The sequence below is a fragment of the Aythya fuligula genome, chromosome 5 (assembly GCF_009819795.1).
Source record: "Aythya fuligula isolate bAytFul2 chromosome 5, bAytFul2.pri, whole genome shotgun sequence".
In the NCBI taxonomy this organism is placed as follows: domain Eukaryota; kingdom Metazoa; phylum Chordata; class Aves; order Anseriformes; family Anatidae; genus Aythya; species Aythya fuligula.
This window is the reverse complement of record NC_045563.1, coordinates 39,460,546-39,480,383: the sequence shown is the minus strand read 5'-3', so window position 1 is coordinate 39,480,383 and position 19,838 is coordinate 39,460,546. Positions and strand designations below refer to the sequence as shown.

Below are 19,838 nucleotides of genomic sequence, written 5' to 3'. Positions count from 1 at the left end.
TGCATAAGAAACTTGATTGTGAAGCACTGATTTAATTCTCATTCAAGGAAAAAAGTATTAAGTAATCATATTTTACAAGGGGATCCTGCACAGCCTATCGGCCTGTCATTTTTTCTAAAAACCAAGCATGCCAAACATAGCTTGTATAAGATGGTATGAATGGGACAAAAAATTTTGGTGGGTGAGAAGAGATTTAATGTAACAACTAGGTCAACACTAAGATGTAGTATTAAATAAAATAATTTACCTATGCCAAACACAAAATGCTACTCCAGATTCTACAGATGTAGCTGTATCTTGCTTGGGAAGTCTTTTTTACAAAACATTAAATAGTAATTTACGAAAAATCATGATAAATGATAATCATGATAAAATGAATGAAATGAAATGAATCATGATAAAATGATACAGCATCAGCTAAAAAACACGTAACACAGGATGAACATCATCAGATTCATCTTTCATACTGTCTGTAAAGCATTTTTAACTAGACTATACAATTCCATATACCACAACACACCATACTTAAGACCAGACAAGCACATATTTGCAGCACTGTAGCAAAGAAAAGGATTGCTGCTAAAGCTCTTCTGGATCGATGTAACTGTTAGAAAAAAGGTAAGAGAAGTTGAATCATGAGGTAAAGTATGAGAAAGGACAAATGGAGCCAGCAGAACTGATAGTTCTACATTAATCTACAAGAGCTTTCTCTTACCATCTACTTATAAACCATACTGTAATTAAACAAAATGCCTTCCTATCATCATTTCACTCACAGCCCACCAAGATTGATCCATCGGAACTAGCCCACCGACAGCTGGGATTTCAGAGATACAAAGGAAAATACAGGACTATATAAAGAACCAACTGTCTAAAAATTTTCAACTGCTACTATGAGTCATTTAGCAAAGAAAAATTTCAATTCTAAAAGCTGATTTATTTTTTTCCAATGGTTCAAATGACAGAAATTGTAATATTATTGTGCAAAAGATTTTGAAATTTTCACTGAAAAAAAATATTACATGGTTTGTAACACCATCATCATAATCCCAAGAGTTTCACCAAACTAAGTACACATATTATGTGCAACTTTAACTTTTGGGGGAGTTAAGTTGGTATTTTCAAGGAACATTTTTATTCCTATAAGTTCCAGTAAATACGTTCTAGCACTAAAATAAAAAACTTGGCCTTTTGAAAAACAAAACTATTTAATTCAACCACTGACATAAATAAAGAATATATCTTTGTAAGAAACTGTTTTCTCACAAGCAATGGTACTTATTATTACACCATTATTTCCTACATCGTATATAGCAACTACTATCCAATTCAATTTTGGATTAAATTAAGAGGGATCATTGAAACATTGTGCTGCTGTAATTTAGTTTACAAAATGGTAAGGAAAAAGAAAAATGCACATTCATCTTTCAGAAACAGGGCTAATACTCTATCTGTTTTGCTGCCACAGACCTAGAGATCCAGGTATATTCCTTTAGTTGCTGATGTTTTGGAAATAAATAGATAAGTATTTGTGCATGCTGTTTCTCCATTAAAGTTACACTGGTTACAAGCCACATGGCACTTGAAGTGTTTATCAAGTAAAATGTAATATAAAATATTGTTTCATAGGGGTGCTTGTATCCAACTTCAATCTGATATTTAAAGGACTGTAACATTAAGTATTTCCTTTAGGGTATAATCCCAAATGCCAGCATGCTCCCACCCTCCAACTCCCCACCAGCCTCTTTTCTCATTTTTTCACTTTTGGTATCACATTGGTTGTTTGAATTTCATAAGTTCTACAGCCTTATTTACATTTCTCATTAATTACTCTACTAAGTGCAATACAGGGAGCTTATGATCAAAGATGTTTTGGAAGATTCAATTTCACTGATACACCTTGTAGGAAAATTCACTTTATATGTATGGATAAAATTGAAAAAGATACAAAAAATTGAAAAAGCACAGCTTACAAATAAAGTGCCCTCTTGTGGGTTCCAAGCAGGTGAACATGATAGATTTATGATACATGCAGATTTATGATACAGTATATATTTAAGCAGGTTTATAATCTATAACAATGTTGGTTTAGGAAAAACGTTAAATCAATTATTGTTCAGACCAGAATTTTTCCTGCAGCAAATACTACTAATGCTATTTATTAATGCCTATGTCCTATATGCACATTGTAACTGAGCATATGCTCTCTCTGTAACAGATCACATCTGAGGCAAATAATATCTGCTCTGATGATGACATAGTTACATACACAAACTTTTAGCCATCAAAGATATGATTGCCCTGTTTTCCTTGACAGCTATTTAGCCATACCAGAAAGTATTTTTTGACACTCTTTATTCAAAACAAGAAAAGAGTGGTTTTCCTATCTTCCTTTATACTTTATTTTTCCAATATTTGGAAATATAAAATGTATATATTAAATATAAATCACATATCGGTGTTAATATAAATCTATATATTAGGATATATATTATAATATTTGGAAATATTTATAATTCTCAAAAATTAATCTTAATGGAAGAGATGTTTGCTAGAATAATTTAACTATAGCCTTTACTTACAAATAATTTCAAGGGCAGACACAGCCTGAAATACTGGTACTTTTATATACATATTTGAACTTTCCATTCAGTTCTCCTGTACACTACTTTTCTACCTCACTCGGACATAGAGCCTTCATTTTCACAGGAAGAAAACTTCCACAGTAAATAACAAATTTACCTGAATTATCTAGCTAGGGTTAGGCAATCTTACCTATTTTGCTTTAAAGTGGGATTTACAAACCAATCTATTATGCAGTAGTTCATCAATAAAATAAAAAAATTAAGTTTTTTAAAATGTAAAACACAGCAGCAACAAAAAAAAAAAAAAAAAAAAAAAAAAAAAAAAGGAAACAAAACCAAACCAATCAACAACAAAGCTAATACAAAGAAACAATAAATACCTTTTTGGCCTTGTTTTTTTTTTCATAAGTCTCTGATAATGGTTTTCTTTTTTCCTGAGTGGTGTCTTTGGAGAACAAATATTCAAACTCAGTAGTATCAAGTATATCAGGTTCTTCTAGTGATTCCCATAATGTTGGTATAGCAGTTTTCCTATAAAGGGAAAGATAATAATAAAAATTCCACTAAATATCTATTAAAAAACATATCTTTAATAGAATTAAAACTCAAAACAAACACAGCTAGTCTACAAATAGCATTCCTTCTCTATACCTTCCTTTTGCAAGAGTCAAAATATTTTGCACAAGGCTGTGAAAGTAAGTGTAGCTAAGTGTAGCTACTTAGTAGACTACCTGTATGTATTGTGCAGTTTTTTTTGTAAAGCAACCAAATACTGCAACTGCAGCTTGTGCAAATACATCTCTAGAGATTTCTGCCACTTCAACTAGGATTAAGAGTATTTCAACAACAGCTTTTTTGAGTAATTCCAAGTAATCTGCTTAGACCTACAAAAATAAACAATATCAACAAATAGTGACTACACTTTATTCAAGCACGTTTTAAGAACATTTGTAGAGAACTTGGTTCACTTGATGTTAGCCGGAGATGCTTTATCCTCATAGTTATCATCGTTGCAGGTTTAAGAAACTATAACAGTTACGTGGCTTATACTTTCACAGACTGAACATTGCTGCATTCAACCAACTTGCAATTTTACGTGGAGATTATCATTCCTTTTTTCTTCTTAGCTTTCAAAGCAGATGCAGTGTAGGTAACCATCACCATTTACACTTGGAACCTATTAACCGCAATCCTCTTGTTTTATCTGAATTTAGGAAAAAATACTTAGTGGTGGCTGCAAACTGAGTACTTGAATGAACTTTCTGAGTATTCTGAATGACTCAAAATTTCAATATTTTTGAAAGTATGTGTGACAAAACTAACTTCAAACTACTCCTTGTCATAACGCTTATCAGTGAAAGTGGGCCCACTTCTTCCAGCAGATGTCACTAAAAGGCAATGAAATATTTTGCAATAATATATATACATATAGATATATGTATATAGAGATATGAAAACCCTATGAGCTACAAATGGCTGATATCACCAAACATACATTTATTAGATGTAATATACAACAAATGTAATACCTACCAACATAAGTGGGAAGAGAAATTCAAGTCATATAAATACTTCTTCTCAAATTTAGGATTGTTTTTACTTAATATGCAAACACATATTTATTACAGTGAATGTTTAAGGAACTCTAATTTAAGGAATCATATAGTTGCTGGATCATTAGAGCAGGTGACCAGCAGTTCATCATAACTATGACTTAGACTTTATTTTGCACTGAGCAAGAGCTTGATGAACCAGCAATGTTTCAAAATGATCATCTTGATCTCAGTGAATCAATAGGAAAAATTACATCAAAGCTTATTTTTTGGACCAGCTATCTATTCACTATTTTGCGCTAGTAATTTTTGGAAAGCAAGAAAATGCCAAAAATTCCTGTTCCAGAATATTTCACTTCCTTTAATTCTGAAGCAATGAAAAAATAAAACTCACACTTCATTAACTGTTTGTTCCTGTTTTATATTTTATATAAAATATGAACACTTTATGTTTGGTTACACCAGAGTAAAATTTCCAGAATTATGATTCTTTCTTATCGAATAAATTCAGACAAAAGCTGTAAACTGTAATAAAAATTCATATTTAAATAAGACCGGTAAGCTTTTGTTTGTTTTAACTACATGTACAGTGGTCTCTACCAGCAGTGAGCCTCCTCCATACCGGATGTTTTACACTACAGGTTTCTGCATTGCATTTATATATACATATAGAATCATAGAATATCCTGAGTTGGAAGGGACCCTTAAGGATCATCAGTCCAACTCTTGACACCGGCACAGGTCTACCCAAAAGTTCAGACCATGTGACTAAGTGCACAGTCCAATCTCTTCTTAAATTCAGACAGGCTCGGTGCAGTGACCACTTCCCTGGGGAGCCTGTTTCCAGTGTGCAACCACCCTCTCTGTGAAGAACCCCCTCCTGACGTCAAGCCTGAATTTCCCCTGCCTCAGCTTACCCCGTTCCCGCGGGTCCTGTCACTGGTGTTAATGGAGAAAATGTCTCCTGCCTCTCGACACCCCCTTACGAGGAAGTTGTAGACTGTGATGAGGTCTCCCCTCAGCCTCCTCTTCTCCAGGCTGAACAGGCCCAGTGACCTCAGCCGTTCTTCGTACGTCTTCCCCTCCAGGCCTTTCACCATCTTCATAGCCCTCCTCTGGACACTCTCCAACAGTTTCATGTCCTTTTTATACTGTGGTGCCCAGAACTGCACACAGTACTCGAGGTGAGGCCGCACCAGCGCAGAGTAGAGTGGGACAATCAGCCTCCCTTGACCTACTAGCGATGCCGTGCTTGATGCACCCCAGGACACGATTGGCCCTCCTGGCTGCCAGGGCACACTGCTGGCTCGTATTCAACTTGCTGTATATTACATATTACATATGCTTCATATTACATATGCATATTACATATGCTTCATGCTTCCTGCCCCCCCAGGAATTATACACAGAGGTTAGTCCCAGTTTATTTTTTTCCAGAGCTGAAACTACAGAGGCTGACACAGTGCTTTGAAGATGGCATCACCTCAAATGACTGGAAAGCTAAAGGAGATGAAACTCGAAGTTCTCACTTGACCAGATTCTACCATTTCAATTGCAATCTAGTTCTATTTAAAAATATATATTTTTTCACCTCCTGTTTTTTTTTTTTTTATTATTATTATTATCTCTTTAATGCAAAGTCAATGAACTATTAAAATATTTAGCTGCTCTGCCACTAGTTGTCCATGAAGTACTCTGATTTGGGGGAATAAAACTAACAAACTTCTTCCCATTATAATGCACATAATTTTCATTTGTATCTAACATTTTAAACCCATTTCTTATGATTATTATTAGGCTTCTAGAACTGATTCCTTTTTGTTTGTTTGTTTAAACATGTAAATTCCATGCCTCTACACTTATATTTTACTTCTTTTAAGACCATACACTTGGACACAATGCATAAATAGCCACGAAGTCTAAATAAATATATTTTACCTGGTGCCTTGCAATTGTATCCGTGTCCAATACAAAGGCTTCATTGGACGGCTAGGTTCAATGGCAGGTTTCCGAGGACCTTGACTTGACGATAAAGTGCTATTAAAAAAGAACCCAGGGCCAGGGGGTGGAGGGGGTGGAGGTAACCCAGATCCAGGCAGTGGAGGAGCAACAGGAGGTCCCAGCCCTGGAAGCGGTGGAGGTGGTGGTGGTGGTGATGGCACTTGAAAATCTCTACAGCCTTCAGAAACTGGAGGTGGCAGTGGTGGCCCAGATCCAAACTGAAGTGTCAGTGTAGTCAAACCTGTTGGCAAAGGTGGTGGTGGAGGAACTAAACCTGGTAGTGAAGAATCAGGAAAGGTAGGAGGAGGAGGAGGCGGAGGAGGTGGTGGTGGCGGTGGAGGAGGCAGCATTTGTTTTGGTTGACAAGATAAGACACTTTCTGAAAACCGGTATATTGTAATTGTCCTTATTTTCACTTTGGGGCAGAAATACAATGTGTCAAAGAAGAAATATTAAGCTTTTTGGTACTATTTGGTTATTTCTCACAGTCTCTGTTTTCTTCTTCATTAGGCTTTATAAAAGTTTCTCTGTCAGTCTGTATACATACATTTCGGTATGTCTTTGGTGGGTTATCATCTTCAGTAGAAACAGCAATATCCTTTGCTTCTTCATTTCTTCTGTTTAATTATTATCAAGTTCATTCTTCAGATGTGCAATGGTTTTCTTCAAGCTGAGCAGTTGATACAGCATGTTCTCCACGAATATGGAATACCCTGAGTTCAAACTGAGACTGCAGAACAACAACAACAAAAAACCCTCAGTGTACATATTTTGCTAAAGTGTTTAATTCACAGCAATTAAAAATTTTCACATTTAGACTATGTTCTTACAACCTATATTGACAGAAATACATCACTTTCCCAGTTCTTAATAGCTTTATTGCAAGCTATTACATCAGTGGTTAATAATTAATCATTAATGAAATGTAAGCAATATATATTTCAGCAAAACACATTTTATGAGTAAATATACGGAACCCTGATTAAACAAATTCTAACTTGTCTTTATGCAGACTTAATGTTGTTTAGTTTCTGAATGCAGTAGCTATAGTCCATTATGGAAAATAGTTGCCTGTTTCAAACAGTATTTTACTGTTTTCATTGTCTTCTTCATTTCATAATATACCGTTATATTCTTAACATGTTAGGAAATTTAAAAAAAAATCACAGAAGGTGAAAATCTTCCTGGATAAAATATTAAATAAACAAATTACTCATCTATTAAAAATTATTCTCATCAATTAAATTCAGAGAGATACACACAAATTCTCCCTCAAAATTATCACTAGATTAAAACTGCTTTTTACCAAATATCTTTTAATCTGTAATTCAGAGAAAATATAAATAAATCTTAGAACCCTAAGAAATCATGAAGATTTCACTGAGGTAGAATGAAATAGCAAATGTCTTCAAGAATATATAAAACAAGGAAGAAAAGCAAACTTTTCTTACCCTTTAACTTGATTTCCCCCATTTCTGATGTAATTCTTGCAAAGATAATTAAACAGTTTTGTATTGGAAATAACCCAATTTCAATTAAGTTTTACAGACTAACTAGAATGTATATTTGAACATCTTTCACTTGTTTTTTGTTTGTTTGTTTATGTTTACACTGTTACTCTACCAAAGTTTGTTATGGCTCAGCTTAATTAGTAGCTCATTTAAACTATCACAAGATTTATGCCATTTGAATTGCTTCATAGCAATCACCTTTCTTTTTAAATCCAGCATACTGATATATAAGCAAAATAATGAAGTAAATTTGCCTTAGGGAATTCAGTTATTTTATTTTTTTAAATCATATTATTTTGCCCCTATTGGATATCAAAAATTCCACAACAGAACAATTTACTTTGAACATTCAAGACTTTCCCAGTTGTAAACCTGAAGTCACCTTAACAAACACACTGTAAAACAAACACCGTATTTAACAAAACTACTTAAGAAATTTAACTGGGCATGAAACCAACTGTGGTAGCATTATATTCCTTTTCACTTACAGATCTGCAGTCTTTAATTTTTAATACAAAAGTGCTGGCTTAAACTCGAAATTATATCCAACATTAAAATTTTATCCTTTCTTTTTTTTTTTTTTATTCTTTTATATTTTGAAAATTGTTTTCTGTTAATTACAATAACACTTGTATTATTTTTAACAAGAATTAATACAAAAACTACTAAGGACAAAAGAGAAAACCAGGCTTAACAAACATGGCACATTGGGAACCTATGTTGAACATCTCATCAATGGAGAAGATGAGTCTTATCCAACTGGCTGAAATATCAAAGAGCAATAAGTAATAAAATAAGTTTTGATTTTAATTACCTTACATCTCAAAACAAATATTGTTCATCAGAATAAGATTAAGTATATAAGAATATACTTAAGAATTAAGAATATATACAAATATGTTAATACATACTATTTACATATATACAGATACATAATAATAAAGGTCTGTTTCCTGGCAAATATTTCTTCCTGAGAGCTGAAATGCTCTGAAATTTTATAACAAATCAAAAATTCATGGAGAGCAAACAGCACAGCTGTTCCATGTAGTGAGAATTTCAACTTTCACTTTCTGTCATGTAATACGATAATTATGTATGAAGTCCATTATATTTTCTTATTACATCACAAAGGATTAATTAGGTATGTATATTAATTAATGATGTAATATTAAGTGATAATGAGAAGCAGCGTGTTCTAAACTTAGACACCTTTAACTCCTGAAAAAGAAAAAAATAAAAAATTTACACATATCCGTAGTTTCAAACTTTTATGTGTTACTGCCTACTAGAATGCAGTCTCAGAATTCAGGCTGCAGAATACTTACTGATAATAACTAGACTTGAATACACAAATCTGGAAGAACCATATGCAGAGTTCAAACCTAAATTAACTTAAATACAATTACCTATATTAACTACATTAAACTAAATTTCAACTAAATTAAGATTTGCAGCAACTTTTTTTGTCAAACAACTGCTCCTTGTGCAATATGATTTCTTGGCTTTACAAATCTGTTGTTGCTTAAAATTTTGAGATTTACATTAGGTTAGAATCTTTCTTCTGATATATTATCAAATTTATAGTTGCTATTTTATACCATAGTATAAACAGTGTAGTTTGTAGTTATTACAGTAAATCGTACTAGTTACTAACTAGCATAGAAGTCAGTTAGTAAGCTATCGTACAGTTTATAGTTAGTAAAGATAAATCATTAAATGTTGCTACAGCAATTGCTGATGCAGTACATACCTTAATATAAACAAATCTTACATTGAAGTGGAATATAAACGAATCTAATTACACCTTACAATTCCAAGTAGGAAACAGATCAATCAAAATTTACTGTTATACTATAAGCTATAACTGGAATCCTGAAATATTAAAAATATAACGTGAACACAGACATTTTATTCAATATAAACTGTTGTTAGAAGGACTTGGAAAGACTTGTACACAATCTTTCCAGTTAAGAGACTGCTTTCATCTCAATGGGTACCAAAGTGTTGTGTTTTTTGATTTTTTTTTTTTAACTACAGAATACATATGCATACTAAGCTTACAGTTTTATTTCCAGGTGTCTGTCAACACTCCTTTAAAATGTTTATGATGGCTACATAACACTACCTGTGGCTGATGATAAGAACAGATTTTTTACTGAAACTCAAATCCATAGGAATTACAGGTATACAGAGATCAAAATATTCAAATCTTGTTGCTGAATCATGTCAGCAATTACTACTATCATGTCAGCAATATACGGAGTCTGTTGCATGCTACTCCATGAAAGAGATTCCTAGACTGTTTGACAACAGCTGTAAGATGAACAATGACTAATGGCTATCATAAGAACATAACAGCTTGGACACAACTATTGAAAGCAGAAAGAAACAGACTTTTTTTTTTTTTTTAACAGGAAACAGATGTCTGAGGGAAGGAAGGTTGAGAAGTCTGGAGGGATGGAAGATACAGGTAAATGGCTGGAAACTAAAGCTTAGAAAGTCACCCTAAGCAGTATGAATTAACCTGATTTATTCCTGAAGAAGGGTAAAGGATGTGGAAAACTATCACAGTAAAATGTCTATAAAAATATCTGTACAAAATGAAGATATTATGAAGAATAATTTAAATAGATTTACTTTCTCCAGATTACTGTTAAATGTACCAGGTTAGAAGTAGGCAATTTCAATAAAACCTATTTCCTCTTCATATTGTCAGAAGAAACTATAAGTATACAAATCAATTCATAGAACCAAGTACTGTAACAGCTTTAACATGTTAAAATCAGATCTCAATTATAAATTTGAAAGTACCTCCTGGGTCTCTTAACCCTAATCTGCATAGCAATATGCTGCTGAAAAAAGTTGGTACAACCTTTCATGCACTCATTATAGTCCCTGTCTTTCCTTTTAAATAATGGCCCCCGCTTTTCCTTGATTTGTTTCTATAGCTGAACAATACTTCACTGTATCTATAAAATTAGTTTTGCAAGATGTAACATAATGGCCCCCGCTTTTCCTTGATTTGTTTCTATAGCTGAACAATACTTCACTGTATCTATAAAATTAGTTTTGCAAGATGTAACTTAGCTTGTTGTCAACTGTTCTTTCAATCTCACTGTTCTTCTTACCTCTAACATTAGCCTTTCTGTTCAAAATACATCTTTTTTCCATTCTTCCTTGTCTATCTCCACCCAATATCCATTCTGAAGAGGTTGAATAAATAAATATACAGTTAGGTCTAGCCCTCCCCCTTACAAGCTTTGTTTTGCTCCCCCTTCTGCCCTCACTCAGAATGCAGGTTACAGAGGTTTTGCACCTCTGATTCTGACCCAATACAGGCCGTGCCTCTCTACTATTCAAGTCTCATTGGTACAGTCACACTCAAAAAATTAGTTTCTTTTATTTCTGAAGATTTCTCTTGTACTTGCCATCAGAACAGGACATCCATTCTCCTTGAGTAAAATCACCTCACCAAAGCAAATGGTCCCAGCTGACTCTCAGTTCCCTTGAACACTGACTTTATATATAAGATTAGAAGGTCAGTATTACATATTACACTCTTCCAAAAAATATACCACTATCAATGGGTAAAATACAAATAAAAGTCATCCCTAAAAAGTAAAATTGCCCCCTTTACTGAAATACATATTGCCGTAACATAAAGATGATTGTACAAATAACAAAAACATTCCTGTATTTTTTCCCTTACATCCAGCCCTCTGTTGTATGAGTGACTTCCAGTGACTTCCTTTTTGCACCCGTGACTTTATGCAGCACAGACTAAAAAAAGGCAAGAAGATACATTTTCTGAAATAATATTGAGACTCAGAAACATCTGAAACATGTTCAAATGCAGAAGAAAGGCCAAATGCTGAATCAGTGTATTCTATCTCTACCTCTCATTTCAGACTCAGATAATAAAGCATATAACTAATCACAAAAGAGATTAAATCCTCTCTTTCAGAATGCAAGCTGCAGGTTGTCTAAATGTCTTTGAAACGATAATGTGGATTGGCAAACAAATTGTGTAATACCAATGTGATGGCTTTTCTTTGTGCTTTGATAGGTAACAAAGATTAAAGTCTAATTTAGTACAGTCAGTATAGCCAGTAATAGCCTACATAGTCAATTAAATGCAATGAAATCAATTAACTTTGTTGTGTTACTGCTTTATATAATGTGATTTTACATGGACAAAGAAAAAGAATAGTTTGTATGTACAAATATGATGAAATCATAAATCTATATATAACGATTTGCATTCAAAAATTAGCTGGTGGACTACAAATGTTCAAAAAAAATTTGAAAACTGCAATGGTAAGACATTCCTTAGAACATTGTTTAGAGCAAGCAACATGCAAAACTTTTCTTTGAAAGCAGCATGTTAATGCTGCACTGCTAATGCTTAATATTTTCTCACCGGTGTTAACAGTGCAATTCTACTCTGAAAAGCGACTGCGTAAAAATGGCACGTCTATAATGAACAGCCACTCAACATATATCAGACACAGACCACATCTTTAACTGAGAAACTTATACTTATACTAGTTTTTAACTCCAATTAGCCTGGAAAAACAACACAGTGGTGAGAAAGCTCAATTTTATTCCCTTCTATGACTTTATACAGTGTTACACCTAATGAGTCACTTACCTTATGCCAAGTTATGAAAAAATAAATAAATAAATAAATAAATAAATAAATATATATAAAGGAAAAAAAAAAGACAATGCAAAGTATCTAAGAATAGTTTCATATACTATTTTACCACTGGAAATGCTCTTAGGGAAAAAAAAAAAAAAAAAAAAAAGATAAGAATTCTTGAGATGCTGCTGAAACTTTTTTTTTTTTTATAGACTTCACAGCTTTTTTTTTAATAGTATTTTGGTCATCAAAGTACTGTGCATAGAAAAGAGAGGAAAAACATTTTTCAAAGACAGCCTCTGACTTTTTGTTCCTCCTAAGTGATTTCATCTTCAGTTTTTGGAAGAGCTCACACTTTTTATTCTTGCATTGTGTTGACAAAGAACAAAAAAGTCTTTTTTTTGTTAAATCTCTGTCCTTGAAAAAACATACATTTGTTTTAAATTTTAACAACAATCACAGATTTAGCAAAGAATTTTTCAATGAAAAAAATTAAGCCTGTGCCAATTTACATAAAAATCAAAATTCCTCTCTAACAAATACCTCAAAAAATATAATCATTTACATATGGTATATCACTATATTCAAGGGTATGCAGTAAGGATTATTCTGACAGCTAATAGTAAAAAAAAAAAAAAAAAAAAAAAAAGCCAAATGGATTGCCCATTCTCAAACATTTTCAGCACTCTAAATCTTTGAATAGGCTATATATATAAAGTTTATTTTCTTTGTAATTTAAAAATGTTAAAAACATAGTTTTATAGAGAATATGTAGGAAGATAGTTGGGAGGAAATACGATCATAGTAAATATATATAACATAGTTTTTCTATATATTTTTGGAATATTTAATTATTTAATGACAACTGGCATTTAGGTAGTCTAGAAAGAAACACAGACATACAGTAAGTGAGATTGATTTTTCAATACAAAATCATTAGCCTAATACACCATTTAAATGTAAGTCACAGTGCAACATGCAGGTTTTTTTTTAATTGTATCAACATGATTAATTATATATAAGACTACAGATGGCCTAAAATTTACATAACATTTTAAGCACTAATTGAATTAAAATTTGACAATTTTAAATATTTCGTGTGAAAATACTGTTTTTTCTTCCTATATCTATATATTTATCCCCTCAGTCCTTTCACTGGTAATAACTACCACTCAACTGTTTTAGATTACACAAATCAACTCATGTGGAGAACTCTGTTACAGAATACACAGCTCCCAACAGCTCACCACTGGTCCTTGCTTTTCCTCAGCTGTCCTATTTACATGTAACTTTATTGAGATGAACCTTGTTATTAAGAATAAATCTCTCCCTCTCTGTAACTTTTAATCAAAGACACAGAAACAACCCCTGATGTGTCCTTGAAATTTCTCAGTAATCTCAAAATCCAATACACGGAAAAATGTCTCTAGTAATGCTCATTGTACTTCACAGCTTATCCACATTTATGGATGCAATTATGTCAACTTTTGCACCTGGTCAGTGATTTACTCTCCTGTGCCCGCAGAGAAACATCACCAGGCCCTAAATCTTTCTTGAATCTGATACATAAATATATAGTTTAGTGTGTTTGGGAACCATACAAAATTTTCAAAGCAGAGCAATTTTGCGCTAAAAAAGGACCATAAGAAATCACAACGCTGTAAGCATGTAACCAATTTAACTTCATACTGACTGGTTACAATCATTATACTTTTTACTGACTTCTGTCCCCTACAAAATACAAAGACTATTCAGTCTTACACACACATTAAAATGTTTAGGCTTATGTAAATTAATATGGTAACTGAGGAAGTTATCAGTGCCATTCTCTTCAACTCTCCTTTGGCAGCAACTGCCATCAGTCCCATACCTTCCACAGGCATACAAATGTCCTAACAATGAAGAAGCTGGACATGACCAAAGACATCAAGTAGAATATTATTAATGACTTGGATTCTCTAACTTTTGGCCACAGACGCATTTGCTAAGTAATGTCATCCTTTGAGGTAAGTGATAGCACTTCTAAAAACAACTAGACTACATGTTACTTAATGAAATCAACTGTTAACAACATGTGAGTAAAACAGTAAATTTCAGGTTATTAATAAATACTAACAGTGGATAACAAAGTATTGGATATAGATTTTATGTGTTTGGGAGGTAACAAAAAATGTCTACCATTACTGAAGTTCTTGTTCATTTGAATCAATGTTTTTGAAAATAGTAGAACCACAGCAATGTTCAGCTGCCAAAAATAAATAAATAGATAGATAGATAGATAGATAGATAGATAGATAGATAGATAGATAACCCGCATGAATCTCCCGTAGCCATGAGCAGGGAACACCACTTGCACCGGAATTTTGCAGGACAGGTAATGTATAGTAGCTACAGGAAAACATGTAACAACAGATTCATGTCATACAGATATGTCAGAAAGGGAAAGAGATCCTTGCAGAAAGTGACCATGTGCTGATTCCTCCCAAATGTAAACTAGTATATGCTAGGCAAAGTAAGTCTCACACAGCTTGCAAAAAAAGGGAAGCAGGCTAAATAGAGACTTAGCTAGAAATTTCAAAGAAAACTGATAGGTTCATGGACAATTTCATTGGCAAAATCTCTCCATACTTGTAAATCCTGTTAAAAATTAATTTCAAACTTTTGTTGAAGCTGGTCCATGAACAACTAACATGAAGACTCCAAATACAATAACAGATGCCTTTCGTATTACAAGCACTATAGTTACTTCCTACTCTGTTTCTCAATCGCAGTTGCTACCTTAGTCTTAGGACAGCCTAAGTTACTATGACTGTAAAGACAAAAAAATGCTAAAAGTATGCTATGTTTTGCATTGGAGGACAAAAGATTATACCCAAAGACAAAAAAATAAAATAAAATAAAATAAAATAAAATAAAATAAAATAAAATAAAATAAAATAAAATAAAATAAAATAAAATAAAATAAAATAAAATAAAATAAAATAAAATATTGCTATTATTCAAATATTTTAAAATACAATATATAAAAATATAGAATAATATTACTAATTTTGTTTTAGTTAATAATTTGTTCTGATGACAATTTACTTTTAAGAAATCATATTATTTACCATTTGCCAGGGAAACAGTATGAATCATTACTGTTACTAATTCATATGATTTGACATGTAAATTCAAAAACGATGTGAAAAATTCCTGAAAACAAGTTGAAGATGAAATTTCAGTGACTAAAGCTACAAAGGTAATATGGATCCAATAAGAAAACTGATTGTAGTAGAGAGCAAGTTGTCTCTGATCTTGGGAGAATGTTTTTGGACACCTAACAGCTTTTTTATTAGTGTGGCTGATTAAAATGAAAAGCCTTACTACTAAAATGTTCTTTTTGATGAGTTTTTTTGCCATGAACTATAGACCTTGCAGTCCAGTGGGATACAAATCCTTTGATCCTGTGCAGTCACATAAATTCAAAGTCGTAAAACAACATTGAATTTGATTTTATTAGTGTGGCTGATGTTGCCAGAATTGTAATGCAACCTTGTTTTTCTTTTCTTTTCTTCCTTTTATTTTGGGGAGAGGTGGAGAGGAAAGGAGAGTTTACTGTCAACATTGCTTCACAGTATAAAGAACTAATTTCTTTGGCAGCCAGACTCCAAGATTAAGCCATTATAACAAAGCCTTGTAACGATTTGTAAGAGAGTAATGATACACATCACATTCTAAGTTTCAATGAATGAAGCAAAAACAAGTTGAACCAAAAAGCAGCGTTAGTACAGCAGATGGGAAACAGTAAGAAAGGATAGAGTTATACCTCTATAGAAGAACAACAAGTAACAACAAACACTATTTTTGAGTAAGAAATAACCAGCCAAGCAGTGCTATAAATTGTTAAGAGATTATGAGTTCTAAAATACAGTAACCCTACATTTTTTAGAAATTGAAGCTTTTCATTCTTCATGAATACAATTTTTGTCAAAAAAAAAGAAAAATCTATGAATACCTACACTGAGGAGATGGCCACCCTCTCTACCAATGCATAGAGTGCTCACAAAGGTAATGAAAACAACTGAAACGTTTAGAAGTGTAGTAAGCCATTCAGTTCCTTGCTATGGAGGGAAGTGAATTTTCTGGGTCCTGGCTGACACCAGATCTCAAAATAACAGCAGACGTTCAGTTTTACTTTATGGAATATAGCCACCTGAAAGAGTAATTCTCTGCACCTAAAGTTGTCACATTCCTCAGGTGTTACAGAGAGAAACCTCAACACATCAAAACAAACTGATTGCTTGGTGAAACAGTTCTTCCTCCAACACTTTATACTCCAAAATACACTACTTCATTTTTCTATAGCAAAGGAAATGAAGGCAGAGGTTACCTTCACAGTCAGCCTCACATTCAGAAAGCAACAGCTTTCATTAAGTTACACTCTTTACCCTCTAGAAAAAAGAAAAAAAAATGTATATATATATATACTGAGGCACATATTATATTGTCACTATAAAAAAAAAATCTATCCTGTCCTGAAGTTGTGAGGAAAATTATATATATATATATACACACACACATATATATATTATTATATATATTATAATATATATATTATTATATATATTATGAATATATATTATTATAATATATTATATATTATATTAGGAAAATAATATATATATATATTATATATTATATATATGTACATATATATATATGTATATATTATTTTCCTCACAACTTCAGGACAGGATAGATTTTTTTTTTTATAGTGACAATATAATATGTGCCTCAGTTACAGTGATTAAAGAAAAAAACACAAACTACAAATATCATTGTCAAGTCAAATTCTATGAGGAGATCCTACAAATGTGAGGTATCTTGCATGTCATCTATCTTGGTTTAGTCAGGAAGTCCAGTTCTGCTGATACTATTGTACACTTTAGTGGTAAAAATAGAATACTGTGTTTAAATAATCACCAATCAGGTAATGTTAAGAAGAAAACCCAACACTGTATTTATGAACAGACTTCTTTTAACATTGTAGAGATGTTTACACTGCAATTTCTTAGCAGGTAAAGATACACTTAGCTAATATACAGTTTATAACCTCCAGAGATGCTACTTGGGTAAACAGAAGTAAAACTTCAATTATGGAAATGACCTTGTAATTGTGTAAAAGACATAGCTACTTTAAAGTGATGTTTACTGAATGCTAGTTATGCATTAGCACGTTATTCTAGACATTCCCTTTATGGGATTCAAAGAAAATACTACACATACACAAAAATGTGTTAAAATTATTAAAAAATAACAACAAACAGCTTTGGTCAATTACATAAAAGGAAAAAATACAAGTGTAGATGCCAGAGCAATCAAAGTTTTCTCTCACTCCATTGGTGTTTCCATGTAAGGTAGCTACACAGAATCTTTCTGTTTGACAGACCCAGAATCTCATTCAGTGAACATTGATGGGAGCTATTCCAGAGAAGAATAAAAACCATATTATGAAAAAGCTGCCAGTTTTAAGACTTCTGTTTTGTATGTACTGAAGTTGAAAGATATATAAGGTATATAATGAATGAAATATGGAACTTTGGGAAAAGATATAACAGTATCACAGTAAAGGTATTATAATGCTGACCTGGAAAAGCAGATTCTGTACTTGCCCAAAATGCCAAATTCATGCAAGATGTATCACAAGCCATTTTAGCCAAAGTGTTTCTGAAGTGGTAATCAATGATACAACTGATTTTTTAAGCAACTATCTTTAGATTCTGGTAGCCAACTTGTAGGTTTCTAGGCATGCTAAAAATGAACTGTGGTATGAACATAAAAGGCAAACCTAACCCATTAATTTCCTCTGAAATACCTTGAATCAGAAATCTCAAATTAGTGATTGCTTTTAGTTTATTATACTTCAGGCCTTTGTGCCTAATGAATGAATGATAATAGCATATGCCTATCTGAACACATTTTGTAAAATCTGATTTATATATATGAAACATCCTGACAGATTACAATCTATGAGACTGGAAATCCATAATGAAAGTATCTATATTCAGACAATTCTTTTGCATTGCATTGTCATCAAAAAGAAGGTCAGGAGACAGGCTCCTAGCTTTCAATTTGAAAGCATCCTTGGCAGCATGATCCTTCCCTAACCAAGGGTAAATTGTGACACTCATTAACCAGTGGAACTTTTGCCCCACTGCTATTGTATAACATCGGTGGCTGCAGTATCTTCAAAGGCTTTGTGGAATTGGCATGTGAAAAATTTGGTCAGCAACATAAGATTTAATAGATACAATAAGCACCAGACTTGCAAAGTCAGAAGTGAATACTGAATACTGAATATGAGAAAAAACTGTTTTGCTTCAAAAGCTTATAAGCTACAATTTCAGTTAGATTTTCTCTTGACCAGAAGAATGTACATCCTTGCCAAAATTGTCCCTGTTCTAAAACCACGAATATTAGAGATTATCAAAGGGGATTTTGCCAGAATTTTTAAAGTACAGAAAATTATGCATTTCATTCAGAGATACAGCTTACTATTCTTCAACTCAAATAAACATCTGGTGTAATAAATCTTGAAAAGCCACTAAGCTTGACATGTGGGTACATACGTTCAAAATCAAAATGATAGGATAATGCTATCAGAAACATGGATACTACTAAATTTCTAGTGGCTTTTATACTGCACGATTACATTTCACTTAATTTCTCTACTGGGTAACTGCTTCCTATGTTACAGAAGTCTTCCAAATCTGTCAAAATAAAACGTCATCATATTCACAGTAGGCGTTCTACTTTATTCTCCTTAGTGCATAACATACTCACTTAAGGTGATGGAATAAATGAGCTGTCACGAACTATGATAAATGCAGGGTTTTTTTATAATGAATTTCATTTTAGCCCTAATCAAGCAAAGTGTTTCATAATGTGTCCAAATTTGAGCATGAGGGCAGTCTTGCTGGCGTTTTAAGGCTATAAATTATCTTGTTGATCTCTATGCACATTCTAACTATATAATACCATGTTCTGTGGTACACTGTTTAATAAACAGGGCAATCCTTGGATTAACATATGAAATTAACAGCATTCTTCAGTTGACATGAAGTCTAAACAAGACAAGTTCTTAAAGTGAAATTGCACTGATGAAAATAATAGGGTGGCAATCTAAGACATGGCAAACAGTAGTGAAAAGGAAAAAAAAAATCGAAGAAAGAATATTCAAGCTATCTGACAAGAAAACAGTAACAATGTAAGCATATAATTAATGGAAAATGAAGATGAAAAACACCTGTTACATTAAGAATTCTGAAAATATAAAGTAAATGGAGGAGAAGAAAAAGGAGAATTTTGCTTAATTTTGCTTATCAGAGCACAGAAGTAGTACTTAAAACTTCAAGTATGTGATTACAGATTATGACATGGATATAGGCATTACAATCTGCATGTTTTTTAACATGTAAATAAGCAGCAACTCAACTGGGGAATATCTTTATTATTTCAGTAATTCTTCATGTTCTACTTTAAAGAAAATCAATAGTGATGAAAA

General features: G+C 32.6%; 1 protein-coding gene across 1 annotated transcript in view; it reads right to left on the bottom strand.

Moving 5' to 3' along the window:
- Nucleotides 1-19,838, bottom strand: part of FMN1 (formin 1) — a 197,630-nt gene that overhangs the window by 90,693 nt on the left and 87,099 nt on the right. The window contains 6 exon segments of the mRNA XM_032189407.1: nt 2,966-3,116; nt 6,077-6,525; nt 6,527-6,559; nt 6,561-6,766; nt 6,769-6,799; nt 6,801-6,869. Coding sequence (XP_032045298.1) covers nt 2,966-3,116; nt 6,077-6,525; nt 6,527-6,559; nt 6,561-6,766; nt 6,769-6,799; nt 6,801-6,869 — 939 coding nt within the window.